Raw genomic sequence first — 18,199 nt, forward strand, 5'->3', positions numbered from 1 at the left:
GGTCATAGCCCTTAGTCCTATGATTTGGAATAGGCACTTAGCCCCATCTGTTTTCTCACTTGTACAATGAGAATAATAAAACCTGTCCTGTCTGAATCTTACAGAGGATGATCATGAGAGTTAAATTCAAATGGATACAAAAGGGCCATCTGAGTGGAGACTGCCTTATATTTTTTTAGAGCAATATGAACCCCTTTCTAAAACATATTTCTCCCTTCTTTACAAAAATTGGCATCACTTGGGGCACTGAGTTATAAAATCTAGCACCAAATCCTTCATATGTGGCATCTGCAGGCATGTTGCTACAAGCTAGCGTTAGGTGCAGTCAGGGTGTTTGCAGAGATGAAGAGCAATGTGCATATATGTACATGAGGCAGCTTCTGTGTCTTTCAAAGTATGCAGGGGACAGAACATAACGAGCCACTTGACTCTGAGGTAGTTTTGAGGCACAGATGTTGAGCAGGTGACTAAGCTATGCAGGAAGAAATCATTTCCCATTCTGCATTTCACCACCCCTTCCCACTATCTCACTCCTGGCTCATCAAAATCATGCCATCACTTTGGGGCCACAGGCAAAACCACTCCAACAGGCTTCATAAAAGAAGTCACTTCATAATCATCAATCTAGATAGACAAAACGTCACCTGTCCTTACCAGCTGCAAAGTATATTTTGCTTGAATGCCACTAAATTAATACTGAATAATTCCAGTAAAATGAAATTCCAAAAAGAATGAAGGAAACAGCATTCAGAGTGGCATCTCTGGCCTCCTGTTTCAGATCCTACCGAGCCCAGCACTTCAAGACTGTGAACCGTGCCCAGGATGGTCCACTTCCATATCATCATACTTACTAGCCTATTGCAAACCATTGTCGTCTGAACTCACAACACAGGAATCCTCAAAAAGTGTAACAGCAAGAAACAGAAAAGGAACAAACATGACGTAGCAGGAGAACACCAAGTACTACTGACAAGGTCCACCTAGCTCCTGCCCTCAGCATCTTGGGTGGTTTTATAAATAGGCTTTTTTTCAGATGATTGTGTACAGTTTCCTCAACTCTCTTCATGTTAACTTCTCAAGCCAGGCGGAAGAGAGCTTCAAGGGCTTTTTCTTTGAGAACTGGCTGAGTTTCTTTAAGATTCTAGATCACAAGATGCAACGCTCATGGTAAAGACTGTTGTTCCTTAATATGTTTAAAAGTTTAGGTCTTCTTTTCACTAAAATAGAGCTTGTTTTACACAGACTTTCAAACATAAAAACCTGTAGAGAGAGGGCATCTGGGGTTACGAGGTAGAAGAGGGGTGTCAACATGGACCATGGTTGCACATCTATCTCAGACCAATGCCTTCCTCCTCCTCTTGGGATAACAGGCATCTGAAGGCATGGCCTGGGTCCTGCTCAAATGATTCCATGGGTATCAGATTGTTTGGGGCACCTCTTGGTGCTGGTGGGGTATTCCCTTAGAGATGGAGAGGAGGGATATATCTTGTTCACTCTTTCTTAAGGTCATCTAACTTATTCTGAGTGATTTTCTTCTTCATAATGTAGCCTGGTGACCCAAATTTGACTCCGAGAAGGATCTCTATGGTGGGGGAGGATGATCCAGCCAAGTGATATGAGCACTTCCTGCTTCCAGACTATCAGCAGCAGGATGGGAATGTGTCAGTCAGCCCCTGTGGATTTGGCTGGCAGGGACTGGACCCTGAAGTCCCTCATCCCAGTGACCTCAGAGCATTCATTTGGGAAGATACAAGTGGATCCAGACCCTGGAGCAGGCAGGCCAGCCTTTTGTTGTACCTCTATACTATAGAACCACTCTGGGTTTGGCAGATTTTGTCAAATTTTATACTTTAAATACATATAGTATCTCACAGGATTGCCAATCGTTTCCTTTTCTTCTATCTTACCATTCTCATTCTTCCTCCCAGCCCAAAGGTGAGGCTCATAGGGACAGAGATCATACTTTTCTATTTATATATCTTCATGGCTTCGAGTAGTCCTGGCCTCTAACGTACACTCAATAAAAATGTTTCAGACTAAATGATGGAATTAGTATGTACTGAAATATATAGAGACAGCTATTTGGAAACCCCTATGGATTTTTTTCTGTTTAACTAAAACCAACCCAGAGATATCCCTGTAACGTCAGGAGTATTGCAAGACTCTTCCAACCTCACATTCCTACAGTGGCATACCATTTATTTCTAGGCTAAAGTTTTGTGTTTGAAGTCTTTTCCATTTGATAAAACACAGCTTTTTCGAACAGATATTAACTGAGATAGTAAATAATACTTTCTAAAAACAGGTAGCTGAAAAACAGTTCCTGGGATTAATAAGATCAAGTCTGTGAAAGTCGCCAGGGGCCACCCTGTGTGGGAAATGCCCTGAGATGTTTGGCTGGTGGTTTAATGGTTGAGAAGAGGTACGGAACGATGCTGGGGTGGGGGTTGGTCGGGGACAAACTGGCCACCGGGGAAGGGAGAGTGGCAGGCACCTGTGGGCTCTCTTTTGGATGGCATCCTTGCACCCCTCTCCACTGCCAAGTTAATGCTTACTTTTCACACAGATCTCGCACTTGGCTGGGCTTGAAGCTGGGAGCTGACTGGGAGCAGGGACTGGTGGGGGCCGACAGGGTGCTCTTGATGCTCTGCACTGAGTGCCTGCGGCTCCTTCTGCGGTCCAGGCCCCGGTGCTCGCCCCCGCCGCTGGAACACACGCTGGCCCTCCTCCGGTCCCGGCACCCACTGGGGGGTGGCTCCGCGGTCTCATCGCCATCCTCGTGCCTGAGCGCCACCTGGAAAAGCAGAGCATGCCCAGTGCAAGGTCAGGCTTGGCATCTTTTCACAGACCTCGGGTGTGACTCCTTTTCAGGATTGCCCTAATAGGGATTTTTAACTCTGCCTTCCCAAACTGTATGCCTCAGCTTTCCTGCCAGGTCTTCACAACCACACGTGTCCAAGCCAAACTGGACTTGCCTGGAAGGCAATGGAAGATGCCTGCCACTGTGGGTTCTTCCCATCACAGACATGAAAGGGGCAGCCAATATGACCAGTGAGTCTGAGAAATACTTTTGTAATCAGATGGGATCTAACTAACTCTGTACCCCAGCATTTCCATTTCCCGGGCCTTCATCTCTCCTTGCCCATGCTTGTCTCTTTTCCGCTCCATGAGCCTGAATCCCTCCTGAAGCCTAGTGGTGGTCAGTTCCCAATCAGTCTTTAGCTCGCTTTCCCAAAGAGGGTGCTCAGAAGTGGCCAGAGCCACAAGATCCAGGTGAATGGGAACTGGCCTCACCCATAAATCTTTCTAAGAGGACTAGTGCAAGATGAGGTACTGTTTAATTTCAAAATCGTGGCTGACAGCTGCTGTACTATCAGGCTATCTTAGCAGCCTGGGTCAGGATTTGGGGTGGAGCCTGTAGTTTTACCAGAAGCTTGCACATACAAGTCACAAAGACACACTATAGAAAAAGACGACTCCTAGAATAAAGATTTGTTTTAAAGTTTCCTAAGAGTTATGCATATTCGTGCAGAAAAATAACTGTCTTGCACTTTGCCACTCCGGCTTACATGGGGAAACGTGAGCCAACTGGCCCATGGTACTCTTTCTTACCCTTTGCCTTTCTCTAAGGGATATTTTTAGCTCTGTGTCTACATGGCACCCTCTGCAGAAGATCAGCTTTTCCATCTCTTAATCTCACTCTGTCCTGGATCTTACTCCATGGCTTTCTCACCTCACATTAAAACTGTCCTTCTGAATAACTCTCCTCCACCTCTCTTCTAGCATGCAGCTCTGCTCCTTATCTGTGATCACTCTAGCCATGGACTCTATCTCTGGCCTCTAATTTTCATGCCTATGCCTACATTCTCTAAAACTGGACAGTAGAAACAATACAAGTTTTGGTGTCAACTAGACCTTGGTGTGCATGCTGGCTGTGCCACTAATGAACCAGGTGTGCCCTGTTATAAATTACTTGCACCCTCTCTGGCTCACCAAATGAAGGTAATAGAATTGCCCTTGCAGGTTTGTGATGAGAATCACTTACGTAAAGGTAACTTGTGTAAAGCATCTAGGGTGGGGCCTTCTCTGTGGTACGCAATGAATATGACTGCCTTCCCCTATCCATGCTCTCACAGGAAGTGACCTAATATGCCCATAAATTCCCTAATCACACAGAACTGGTGGGTTGGGCCACCTCACAGCCCAGATGGGCCAGGCTCAACTCAGTCCAGCAATCTCTCTGACTTGGCAACCATGGAATCACACAGTTTCAAGTCCCCAGGCATGCAAGTTCTCCAGCCTTGTGGGTGTTCTTAGTCACATTTCACAACCAGTCCTTCTATGTGAGAGAATGGAGAATATAAAGACTCAGATAGCTAACCATAGTATATGGCTTTAACATCACCTATCTGCAGAAAACCTGGCTATTGCAAAATCAGTTGCCCTCATGTGAGCTTGGCTGAGGCAAGGCCAGGTTAGCCACTGTCATCTCAGTTCACAGGGACATATCAGCACCTGAGATACACAAACTGTTTACCAGGAGTGTATCCACCCTTATCTGCCCTACCCTATTTCCACCAGCTCAAGCTTTCACAAAATCTCTTCTGTCTACATGCCAGATAGATCTTATAACAAACCCTTATACGTGAAGATAATTTAACAAACTTTTGACTGTTTTATTCCCCTAGAATTCACCGAACATAATTTTGGGAGGTTTGAGGCAAGAACTGATAAAAGTTAATCCAAAGCTCTATCTTTACAAAATCTCATTGGGAATTCTGTTTCCTAGGAGTCTCCTTCTGCACTGTAACCACAAGAACTAAAAAGAAATTAAGCGTTTAGTTAAGCACGTATGTCATCTCAACTTTAAAACTCTAAATGACATTCTGTGGGGAGAAGTTTGAGAACAACCACAAACCTAACAAAGGACAGCATTTTTAAGTGTTTCTAGCCAATGTTTTTTTCATTTCTATATATAAAAATTCTAGACCATTTGAACTTATTCTGACCTGATGTGTTGATTCTGCTTCTTATTAAGCACACATTTGGAATGATAAGATTAGGGGCTAAAGTAGAGTTCAGATATTTCTAATTCCTTGTCTAACCTCAGAGATCCAAGGATCAAGTAACGTTCTACTCACAAGTCCTTTCAGAGAGGCACACAGCGTGCATGAAGTGAAATCCACTTTAACTGCCCTTTGTCAACAAAGGTAGAGATCACCAGAAAGTTTGAAGGACAAGAAAAATCTGGAAAAATTATCAAGGCAACACCATAACATGGAATGCAGTTAGGGCTTTCTGAAGTTCAGATAACTGACAAAACACCAAGCTACTTAAAACAAGAAGAGTGCATGGAGGGAGCAAATGGGCCACAGAATCTTGGTAGACCCAAGGGTAGCCCTCATGCTTGGCAGTCATGGACAACGTAACAAGAAATTGGAGGCTGCTGTTCACTCATGGTTTTGTTTTTATAATAAGAATTCTAGAGTCACCAACGCCCAGTGATGACAGGAAGAGAGACTTTGTTTACACATGCAAGGCTACGGTGGCATTTCCAAATGCTTTGGGTTCTAGTGAGTACTACTGCTTAGAGTCAGGAACACTGGGAGCTAGAAAACACCTAGAGAGTATGGCTTTTAACCCAAGGCTTACTCAGGATCTGTGGTAAGAGTCAGACCTAATCAAATACAGCTCAATGAGTAACCTCAGTGGGAACACAAAGTAAGATAGAGCCAGTCCTGAAAGACCTCTAACGCTGTCCCAAGTGATGGAGTGATTCATTTGTTGGACCTCTCATCAAATACCTCTAACTTTTTAAATTAAATATAGAATGCTGTTTGTAAACTAAAAACTTGGGCAAGGAACAAGTAGGGTCCAGAATCCAGCCCTGACGGCTTACACATCCCCAAGTAACCAAGAAAGCAGTTAGAGGCAACTGAAGGTGACATAAATACAGATATAACCACTTCTACCAGTCTTTGAGGCCACTGAATGATCTGAACATTCTTAAGAAATGCTTTCTTTTTATTTATTGTAGTAAAAACATTCAACATGAGATCTATTCTTTTATCAGATTCTAAGTGTACAATACAATATTGTTAACTAAAGGGATGATGTGGTATAGCACATTTCTACAACTTACTCATCTTGCATTACTAAAACTTTACGCTTGCTGATAGGCAACTCTCCTTCACCCCCTCTCCTTAGCCCCTGGTAATGGCCATCTTACTCTCTGCTTCTGTGAGTCTACTTTAGATACCTCATAGAAGTGAAAACACGCAGTATTTGTCCTTCTGTGACTGGCCCATTTCACTTAGCAAAATGTCCTCCAAGTTCATCCAAGTTGTAGGAAATGTCAAGATTTCCTTCTTAAGACTGAATAATATTCCATTGCATGTATATATCACATTTTCTTTATTGATTCATCCATCATTAGACATTTCAGTTGGTTCCACACCTTGGCTATTGTGACTAGTGCTGCAACAAACATGGGAGTACCAACATCTCTCCAAAATCCTGATTTCTTTTTGATGAATATCCAGAAGCGGGATTGCTGGATCATATGGTAGTTCCATTCTTAATGCCTGAACAGGTTTTTTTTTTAACTTTGTACTGTGGAAATTCTCAAACATACACAAAATATAGAGAAGAATACAGGCTGTGATGCGCTCATCCCCCATGAAAGTTCAACAATGTGGCCTGCTTTGGCCAATGGAACATCAACAAACATGATGCACACAGAAGCTTGAAGAGTGCTTATGCATTGGGACTTGCCTTTTTGAAATGCTGCTATCATGGGAAGAAATGTAGGCTAGGCTGTTGAAGACACAAGACCCAGCCAATAGCCAGTACCAAATGCCAGGCCAAGTAGATAAACTAAGGCCATCTTAGACCACTCAGCTCACTCAAACCACTAGATAACTGCAGCTGAGTGAAAACTTTCCAGTTGAATAAGGCTCAAATTCCTAACCCACAGAATCATGAGCAGGGATTGTTGTTTTACACCACTAAGTTCTGGGGTGTTCTGTTACGTAGCAAGAGATAACTGATACATACTTTCAAGCACCTCTGACAAGGAAGAATCTTCAGAGACTGGACCTATTAATTTCTCTGAACAGTAATAGTTATTTCTTGTCCTCTCCAGTCTTCAGCCTTAAGATGCCTGACCCCTTACAGGGACACATTTTCAGAACCCAAAGTTAGAACACATAATCTGACAAAATATTTTCATTTTGTCCATTTATGTATGTGAAAAATCATATGATGCTATAAAAATTCAAATGAATTTAATTAAACATGGATCAAATCACCTTTCTGAAATGGATTTCAATTACATGAAATTGGGCCTGGTTCCAGCAAGTCCAAGACATAATAGCCACCAGATGTCCTTCTCTATTAGGAAGAATTCTAGAAGCCTAACCAAACTCTCTGCGATTGTTTAAGAACATTCAGTCTTTTGTGAAAAAAAAAATATTGGTTCTGCTTGTAGGATTTGTTGCTGCCCTTGCATATAGTGATGTTGGTTGTCTTTTGGCAGTGAATATATTTTTTAGATGCATTAACTTTCAGAAAGAAATAAAAATCCCAACTCTGCCAGCTATCTAAAGGATTCAGTTGTCACAGCTTGAGTTATTACGCAGGGCATCTGCCCCTTAAAGTGACTGCTTTCCAACTGAATAGCATCCTTCCTTCATTCAACTCAGCACCTGATAGACACTATCATGAAATGTGTGACATTTGAAGGAGACCTTCATTCAAGCACCTACTGAACTTCTACTGTGGGCAGCTGTGCTGCTGGGCCTTGGGGCTAGACAGAGGTATGAGACATATGGCTTAGAGTAGCTCAAAGGGAAACAGGTCACACGTCCTGAGGAGTGTTAAATCAGAGGTGTGGACACAAGGCAGCACCCTCTCATCAGTTATGAATGGCAGTAGGGGGACAAGCAGCAGGAGTCCCTTTCATCTTGCCAAGGAGCCTTAGGGAAAGAGATGACATCTGAAGTGACTGCAGCAGGAGGAGTAGGAGTTTGATAACTTGAGAACAGGAAGGAAAAACACTCCAGACAAGGAAATGGAATGGACAAAGGAAAGTTCCCCAAAGAACCTGACTTTCATGTTCAAAAACAGGAGTTGAGTGTGATTGAAACTTCAGACATATCTTGGGAATGGTGGAGATGAGGCCACAGAGGCATGAAGGTCTCAGAGTATGGAGGGCCCTTGTACCAACTCAAGGAATTTTGGTTTCATCTTGCTGGTCATGAAAAGCTCAGTCATTCATTCATTCGTTTTCTTAAAGGAGAGAACAGCATAATGAGATTTGACTTTCAGGAGGATCACCTTGCTTGCAGCTGGTGGGAGTTTGGAACGAGGAGATGGCCCTCATGGGATCTCAATGTCCCCAGGCTCTGAACACACTGCTCTCCAGGCCCCACCCCTGCAGTCATCCAGCCTCCTTTCAACCCCTGACACCTGCCATGCTTGACCTCCTCCAATGCTCTCCCTCATTCACTGTCTTTCGTCAGGCCATCATCTCAGACAGGCCTTCCTCCCTTGCTGCTGCCTCACTTTCTGGCCCCCACCTGATACCATCTCTTTTCTTCATAGACATGTTTGCAATCTCAGATCCTCTGCTTATGAATGTTCTTGATCACTGTCTGTACCTCATTAGAGTATGTGTCCCCTCAGGGCAGTGGTCTTGTCTGATGTGCTGGGTCACCAGGGCTAGAATAGTGCCTGGTACACAGCAGATACTCAATGAACTTTTGGTGAACGAATAAAGTAATAGACAAGCAAATGAATAGGAAGATCGTGCAATACTTCAGGCAAGAAAGAACGAGGGCCAGAGCTAAGGAAATGATCACAGGAATGGAGAAAAAGCAGTTTTCAGCAATCAAACTCCTAAATATGGGGACACAGCAAAGAGAAAGGAGTCCAGTATAGCTCTGGGCTTGTAACTTGGGAAACTCCACTGTTTGCAGAGGTGGAGACATGAAGAATCCGTTCAGAATTTTTGTTTTTGTTGTGGAAGGAAAATAAAGGGTTCATTTGGGGCTGGTTGCATTTCATGTGTGGTTTTCAGGTGGTCATGTCAGATCTAGTCAGAGCTTCCTTGGCACGTTCTAAGTCCTCCGCACCATCCTCTGCTAGGGGAATCGGCTACCTACTTGCCTTAGACTAAAGAATGGAGGTTCTTTGGGGGCAGGTACAGATCTTTTATCTCTGTATTTAGACCCCTAGCAGAACATGTCACATACAGTGGTCTCTAAGTACATGAATGAAATACAAGATGGCAAGCAGGCATAGAAAAAGGAAGGTAGAGAGGCAACCAGCCATGGGCCCCAGAAGAAAGCAAGGAGTCAAGATAGTGATGAGCCCCCAAGGCTGCTGACTTCACTGGGATGAATATAGGAAGACAACACAGACAGAGAGGAGGTCTGATAAGGACATGTCAACACTGAAAGGGAGTTGTGAGAAACAGAGGATCCAGGGAGGACACTAAGGGGGAGCAATCAGAGAGACACCCCGGAGACATCTGGACACACAGCAACAAGGCACAATGTGCAGGAGTGGTCAGGAATTCTTTTATGATGCTACTATAACAGTGATGCTCAAATTGACAAACACAGCATACAACAAAGGAAGAGAAGGGGGAGGTGGCAGGGATGGGGTGCGGAGGTTAGCTACTACACACCAATCTTACTTATGAATACTAATGCAAACATTTTCAATAAATTAGTAGCAACCAGAATTCCAACAGCACCTTTTTAAAAAGAACACATCACTGGCCAGGTACGGTGGCTCACACCTGTAATCCCAGCACTTTGGGAGTGAAGTAGGCAGATCACCTGAGGTTGGGAGTTCCAGACCAGCCTGACCAACATGGAGAAACCCTGTCTCCACTAAAAATACAAAATTAGCCAGGCATGGTAGCGCATGCCTGTAATCCCAGCTACTCAGGAGACTAAGGCAAGAGAATCGCTTGAACCCAGGAGGCGGAGGATGCAGTGAGCCGAGATCGCGCCATTGCACTCCAGCCTGGGCAACAGTGAAACCCCATCTCAAAAAATAAATAAAATAAAAAAATAAATCATTATCAAATGGATTGTATTACAGGAATGCAGTGATGGTTAAAAGATGAAAAGAAATCAATTACTCAACTCAAAAATCCAGAAAAACAACAAGGCAAACTCAAAGAAAATAAAAGGAATTTATAAAGATAACAGCAAAACATTGAATTACAAAACAGAAAAGCAGTGCAATTCATATAAAAATCAGAATTATTGCTTGAAAATAATCAACAAAATAGACAAACTATTAGTTAATCTGGAGGGGAAAAGAAGGAGAAGTCACAAACACACAAAGTAAGAATAACCAAAGGAAGATTACTAAAAGAGAAGAAATTTAAAATATTCATAACAGACTAATAAAAATTCCTTTACTAAGGAATTTTAAAATCCAGATGAAATAGATAATTTCCTAGAAAATGTAATTTAGCAAATTTGATCCTGTAACAATAGGAAGTTTAAACAGACCAGTTTCCATAGAAAAAAATATAGTTACCAAAAATCTTCCCTCACTGTCCTCACTACACACACATATATATTTAACATCACAGGCCCACGTAATTTCCCAAGAGAATTCTAATAAGCCATCAAAGACTAGAATATGAAATGTCACTTAAACATTTCCAGGGCTTACAGAAAGAAGAAAAACTTCTAAATATTTTGATGAAGCATGAATAAAACTGATACCTAAACATCTTAACTGCTGCATGCACGCGTGCACACACACACACACACACACACAAAGGGAAGTACAAGAACTCTCGCAGTAGCATTGTTTGTCAAGGCAACAAAAATATAAACCATCTAACATCTGTTCAGAGCAGAGCAGATAAATTGTGATACATACATCAGCAGCGAAAATGAACAAACTGTTACCCACATATCAACATGGAACATGTCTCAAAACTGTTGAGCAAAAGGGCATATTCTAGAAAGAGTCAAAAGATACGATTCTGTTTATAAAAAGTTTGAAAACAGACAAAATTCAATAATACATTGTTTAGGGGCAGACTGAGAAGAAGGAGCTAAAGCATCTGGCTGATGATGCTTTCACTCATCTTACAAGAAAGGTGTTTCTGGGGAAAGAACACAAGCATATGAGGACCTCCCTCACCTACCATAAATATGTGAATTAACTAGACTACCTAACAAATAGACTAAAGATATTTGCTGAGAGTGCTTATTTCTGGAATACCCTTAGCAGGATGTCCCTGGCTATGGATTACTTACAGTAAGTAAACCCAGAATTATGGATTTGTGAGCCATGACTCTCTGGGACATGAAGTAGAGATGTTTCCTAACTAAATGCTCCTTGCTGGGTGAGATGACCTTGTGAACCTCACTTAGAGACTTTGTCTGTTGTTTCGGGTCAGAAAGCACATGTCTGAATCATGAAGAAAGGACCTGGGGAGACACAAGGGATGTACCAGACCTCTCTCTGATCCATCTGCACCTCTATTGGCTGTATTCTTGAAATTATTAGTACAGCCAGATAACTGGGAAAGATCTCTGATTGTCCAATTCTGATTTAGTAAAATGATTCTTTGTTAGCTCACAGAAGAAGTGGTTTTCAGATTAAATTATATTTAAGGAAAGCAAGAGAATACTGGGGGTAAGAATAGTAGGATGACAATAAAGGGGCTGTCAGGACACTTCTGAGTTGTAATGTTTTAGTTCTTAAAGCTAGTACATGGTATTTGTTTTAATGCTCTTTAAATGACACAAATATGCTTCATTTGTGAATGATATACACTTGATGCTCAAATATTAAGCACATGTAATTCAACAAAAGAAAGAGGGTGAACATAGGATAATTTCTTAAAAGTTTCGCATGAAGGGAAAGAAGGTGATGAGGAGGTGGCTAAGAGGCGGGTAGCCTGGAGAGAAAATGTGCCCTGAAGCAGAGGATAGTTTTTAGATTCCTAGAGTTGGTATCAAGGTTATTCTTCAATACTCTCTCCCAGTTGGTTCACTGATGGGCAATTCACCTGCATCATGCTAGCTTCTGAATATACAGTGACCCTATGGAATCCAAATCTGTGGTCATCTGAGCCCCTGGTTGAACAGAATCTAATAGATGGAAGTTTCCGATCGTAGTGGTGAGGGGGCTAAGGGAAGGAAATATCTGTGCTGTCAAAAGTCCACCTTCTACCTTTATTTAAGCCAACTCTCTTGAGCTCTCTTCCTCTTCCATCTTCAGTATTCTTACCTTATTCTCCATCCTATATCTTAGGAGCCATGAGAACATACTCCTTCATCACCTGCTGGACTCCCAGGGCCTCAGGTCGGTAACAATGAAAAACTGAGGGAGTGAGGCAGGGCTGGAAGAGAAGATGCCCAGAGCAGGGCACAAAGAGCTGGCCAGCGGGTGGCTGTGGGCAGCTTCAGGTGCTGCCAGCAAATATGTCGGGCCCAGTTTCCTCTCCACCAAGATCATATAAAGATAATTCTGTTCTATTCCTCAACTTGTCACTTATTATGATAGTAACTTACAGGAAATAGTGAGTTATACATCAGTCTCTCCATTTCTATCTAGTGAAGACCATAAGAAAACAGAAAAATATCTTCCCTAGAGCTCTAGCTGTGCAGAAAAATTTATGAATGAGTATCTTCCTCATAACAGCATTTGTAATTGTGAAAACCTTGAAAATAATCTAAATCTGAAAAGATAGGGACTAGTTATATGTATTAAGGTATACACACAGATAGAATATTGTACTCCTAAAATATTAAATTCTTAAACATGTAATGTCAAGGGAAAATGTTTCCAACATGTTTGCTAATAAGATTCAATATGCAACACTGTATGTAGACTACTATGTCCCTTATCATGAACACACACCCACATATACAAAAAAGACTAGAAGAAAAGACCAAAATGTTAAAAATGGTTAGTAATAAAGTCATGGGGGATTTTTTTTTCTTGTACGCTTTTTCGTATACCAAAAATGCTTTCTGTTATTCCAAATTTTCATCAATGAGTACATATTATAAGTGGAAAAAGGAAATATTTTTAAAATGTATTACTATTAATAAGACTGATCAGTTAGGTCAGAAGTAGAAAAATACAACCCACAGAATGGGAGAAAATATTTTCAAATTATGTATCTGATAAGGATCTAGTATCCAGAATATAGAAATAATTCCTAAAACTCAACAATAAAAAAATCAAGGCTGGGCACAGTGGCTCATGCCTTTAATCCCAACACTTTGGGAGGCCAAGGCAGGTGGATCACCTGAGGTCGGGAGTTCGATAACAGCCTGACCAACATGGAGAAACCCCATCTCTACTAAAAATGCAAAATTAGCTGGGCGTGGTGGTGCATGCCTGTAATCTCAGCTACCCAGGAGGCTGAGGCAGGGGAATTGCTTGAACCTGGGAGGCGCAGGTTGCAGTGAGCTGAGACTGCACCATCGCACTCCAGTCTCAGCAGCAAGAGAAAAACTCTGTCTCAAAAAAAAAAAAAAAAAATCAATCAAAAAATGAGCAAAGGGTCGGAATAAATATTTCTCCACAGAAACTATACAAACAGCCAATATGCACTTAGAAAGAGGCTAAACATCATCAGTCTTAAGGGAAATGCAAGTCAAAACCACAGTAAGATACCACTTCACACCTACTAGCTGGTTATAATAAAAATGGTGGACAATAATAAGTGTTGACAAAGGTGTGGAGTAATTGGAATCCTTATACAGTGCTGGTAGGAATGTAAAATGGGATAGCCACTTTAGAAACCAATCCAGCAATTCCTCAATCAGTTAGAGATAGTTACCATATGACCAGCAATTTCACTTCTAGGTATAAACCCAAGAGAACTGAAAACATATGTACACAAACTTCAATTCAAAACAAATGTTCAGAACAGCATTATTCATAATAGCCAAAAGATAGAAATAACTCAAGTATTCACTAACTGATAAATGGATAAACAAAATATGGTATATCCATATAACAGAATACTGTCAGCACAACTAGGAACAAAGTAGTGATTCTGCCAACGTGGGTGAAACTTGAAAACACGCTAAGTGAAAGCTAGCCACTAAGACCACATTTTGTATGGATCCATTTGTATGAAACGTCCAAAACAGGTAAATCCAGAGAGAGAGAAAGTAGATTACCGATTTGGGGCCATGGGGGACAGGGAAGAATGTGAAGTGTCTGCTAATGGGTGTGGGGATTTCTTTTGGAGTGACAAAAGCAGTCTGAAATATGATAGTGGTGATGATTGTACACCATCTTGTGTATATGCTAAACATATATACACCACTTGTGAATATGCTAAAAACTATTAAATTGTACACTTTAAAATGGAGAATTTTGTGGAATGTGAAGGATGGCTGGAGAGCAAAACAAAACAAAACAAAAAACAACCAAGGTTGGGCACAGTGGCTCATGCCTATAATCCCAGCACTTTGGGAAGCCGAGGCAAGTAGATCACTTGAGGTCAGTAGTTCGAGACCAATCTGGCCAATATGGTGAAAACTTGTCTCTACGAAAATATAAAAATCAGCCAGGCATGATGGTGGATGCTGGTAATCCCAGCTACTCAGAAGGCTGAGGCAGGAGAATCACTTGAACCCAAGAGGCGGAGGTTGCAGTGAGCTGAGATCACACCACTGCACTCCAGCCTGAGCAGCAGAGAGAGACTCCATCTCAACAAACAAACAAACAACCAGAGGTGGAAGGTTATACAGGCCCCAAAGGCTCTTGCAATGACAGACACACAGAATGCCACTGATGGAACGTCCTCAGGGATTGCCTGGGTCACTGTATTCTTTGAGTGAGTTTGGGCCTAGAGGCATTCACTTTCCTGGTTGAGGTCATACCACCCAAGAGAAAACACATCTTCAGATCTGCCCCTAACTGGCCATGGCAGGACAGTGGGATGATGAGGATCAGCAGGAAAAAGTGTCATTTCAACACTCTCACAATTAAGTACTTTCAATACCATGGGGGTATCTGACCTAAAATTAACCCACAGGAAACAGTCTGAACTCAAGTCAACAGGGTCCAAAGCCCTGATGTGTAGTCCAAAGCAGAACCGGCGTCATGGGTGAGTGACCTGTGCAGTTGCATGAGCAGAGCAGAGAGGTACAACATGCATGTCTGCCATTCCTTGCTGCTCATGTGCACAGATTCTGGTAGACTCGCGACAGGCAGGAGTTCCACGGGACCGGAAGTGAGTACAAGGTAAGTATGTTACACCTACAACTGGGGAGGTGGGGCACTGACAGCCCTGGGGGCCATGCTTCCCTTCAAGACGGATTTGAGTGCAGACAGAAGACAACCCATGGAGTCTCTCATATTCTTTCTTACCCTGTTACCTTCCCATGTTAGACAACAACTTATGCTGAAATGACAACATAAAAGAAAGGAAAAGACAGGGCAGCTCCTAGATCCTTTTTCTTTCAGCCCTTTCTTGCTCTTTAGTAAGTTGCAGGCAGAGTGTTGGTAGAATGCACACACCTCAGGAAGTGACGTAAAAACAGTGCAGTCAGTTTCGTACTGTTTCTGCTGTTCTGGTAAGAACAAAATACACGTGCATGTGGGAGCTACAAAATATGATTGAGGTAATTTGGCTGATTCTGCCTACAAGTTAAAGGCTCTTATATTTGCATTCGAAACTGACACTTCATAATATAAAGATGAATGGTAAAATTCATGATAATAATTTTAAATTTTAATTTTGCTTTCCTTATAACATTACATACCGAATTAGAAAATCACCACAAGGTGGGAGAAACCACAGAAGAAAGTGAAGAGTTGTTTTAGTATTTTTAACAGCACTTTTGCTCCAGTGTTCCATAAATGGTCCTTCATTTCCATTTTGCATTGGTTCCTACAAATCATGTATCTGGCCCTGCCTGAAGTTCCATCTCCCTCAGGTGTAAGAAGCACGATTTCTGTCTCTGTTTCTTTCTCTCCCCGTCTCCTTGAGTGAAGGTGCTGCTGACAGATGGCATGTTCTTTAAAGGAAAACAGCTAACCAATTTCCCCTGTATCAAGGGTTCTTGAGCATGAATACACATCAGACTCTCCTGGAAGGCTTGTCATAACACGGTCTGCTGGGCCCTCAGGGTTTCTGATTCAGCAGCTCTGGGGTGAAGCCTGTGATCCTGAATTTCTAATAAGCTGGTGGTGCTCATATGCTACACATGTGGTCTAAAGTAGGCGCCATCTCAGCCTTTGACAATTGCCAAAGCTGTACGATACCTTACAAAAGGCATGGTCTGGTACCTCATAAATGTTGAGTTGCTCCACTAAGTCCAGGTCAGTCCCTTTCTTGTTCAAGTGCCTCTGGGACACAGCAGCAATGCCCAGCTCCTCCAGGCAGTCCACGACATCGTAGAAGGTGTCTTGGTCTGGCAGTCCTGATAACGTCTGGAAGAAGAGAAGAACCAGCTACAGACACACCATAGAAGACTGCCTTGAGGCTCTCAAGGCATTTTCCAATGCCTAATCCAGGCATATTGTTATAATCATGGCCACTAATCAATCCACATAGATGACAAATTTATTTGAGCAAAAGCCTCTTCAGTGTGGCAGGCAAAATGAACCCCAATATTCTCCCCTCTGGTGTACATGTGCTACATAATCGCCTTGGCTTGAGTGTGGGCTGGGCACTCCCATGAGAGGGGGGCACTCCCATGATTAGGTTACATTAGGTGGCAAAGGTGAGGGGATTTTGCAGATGTAATGAAGGTCCAAAATCAGTTGATTTTGAGTTAATCGAAGAGGTGACTCTCCTACGTGATAATCAAGTAGGCTCTTTACAAGAAGGCTTAGCTCCTCTCTGAGCTGTGGACTGGAAAGAGATTATCCCACTGGCCTCGAGGCAGCAGCAAAAACCACGACTTTCACAGAAAAGCAAGGAAATGAATTCTGCCAACTACATAGACCTGGAAGAGGACCCCAAGCCTCAGATGAGACTCCAGCCCTGGGTGACACCTCGGCTGCAGCCTTGTGAGACCCTGGGTAGAGGACCTACTAAGGCCGTGCTTGGACTTCCTGCCCCATGGAAGCTGTGAGATGATACATGGGTGTTGTTTGAAGTGGCTAAGTTTGCGGCAATTTGTTACACTGCATAGTAAACTAACGTACTTTGTAATTACAAACTCCTGTTAAGATCCATACACCAACAACTGGAGTTGTAACAACTTAATTTTATTAAATTGTATGTAAATTCAGCAGGGCTTCCCTGTGGTCTATGAAATTTAGAAAAGCATGAGAAATGTCAAGGCAGCATAAGAGTCAAAAAGAGAACCCAAGACAGAAAAAGCGGACTTCTCTTTGAATTCTACCTCTCTTAAGAGAAGGAGGGTATCTGAGACAAGGCCCTGGCTCAGAGCTGGAAGGAGCCTGAGATTTACTACAAGCCCCTTATCTTATATAGGAGGCAGAGAAGGATAAACGCCTGAGGCAACAGGAAGTGACTGAAGACACTGGGATAAAACCCTAGGCTCAGAGCTGCCATTCCAGTCTCAGCCTTTAGTCCCTACTTACTTCACTATCTTTGCATTTCTAAGAACAAGACAAACATTCCAAAATTATTCTAAACATGATAACTTGCCTAGGAAGGAATAAGACCAACACTTCTGTAAAGACCATTTCATAGCACCAGCTTCTCTAACACTTCTATCTTGGGGCTATCAATGTTGGAAAGAAGGCCTCTATTCATAACTCAAATAATGGCTTTTTCCTATTTAAGCTGAGCAAAGAGGGCACAAGTCACTGCTGTTGAGATCAGAAATTAATGAAAACCAACTGTGATGTGATAGCCTAATTATTCAAGGCCCCAGTAAGGACACAAGGCAGGAGGCTGTGAATCTGAAGCCATCATAAATAGGTGTTCACACTTGGGCTGCCATGTATGACAGCCCACACCAGTGTCTACAGGCACCAGGCCAACCACATCTCAATGACAGGCAATAACGGTCATGAGGGCTGCCCTCTGCTTCCAACATTGATTAAAAACTTGCACATCATTCAAAGAATCCTATCATCCTTTGCTTTTAGTGAAAACTCTAGAACATATTAAAAGAGGGAAATAGCAATACCAGGCCTGGGCAGGGTGAACAATTAGAGATGCCCTAACTGCCAGGTGACTGCAAAATGCACAGCCTGAGGGACGCAG

At 42.5% G+C, this 18,199-nt stretch overlaps 1 protein-coding gene across 3 annotated transcripts in view; it reads right to left on the bottom strand.

The window, feature by feature from the left end:
- FHOD3 (formin homology 2 domain containing 3) overlaps nucleotides 1–18,199 on the bottom strand; it is a 482,714-nt gene that overhangs the window by 153,379 nt on the left and 311,136 nt on the right. For all 3 annotated transcript variants that reach the window (XM_023207642.2, XM_023207641.2, XM_023207640.2), the window contains exons 9-10: nucleotides 16,303–16,446; nucleotides 2,556–2,794 (exon numbers count right to left, since the gene is read on the bottom strand). In XM_023207642.2, the coding sequence (XP_023063410.1) occupies nucleotides 2,556–2,794; nucleotides 16,303–16,446 (383 nt within the window). The remainder of the gene's footprint in view (nucleotides 1–2,555; nucleotides 2,795–16,302; nucleotides 16,447–18,199) is intronic.

Source organism: Piliocolobus tephrosceles, chromosome 18 (assembly GCF_002776525.5).
Source record: "Piliocolobus tephrosceles isolate RC106 chromosome 18, ASM277652v3, whole genome shotgun sequence".
NCBI classification, from domain to species: domain Eukaryota; kingdom Metazoa; phylum Chordata; class Mammalia; order Primates; family Cercopithecidae; genus Piliocolobus; species Piliocolobus tephrosceles.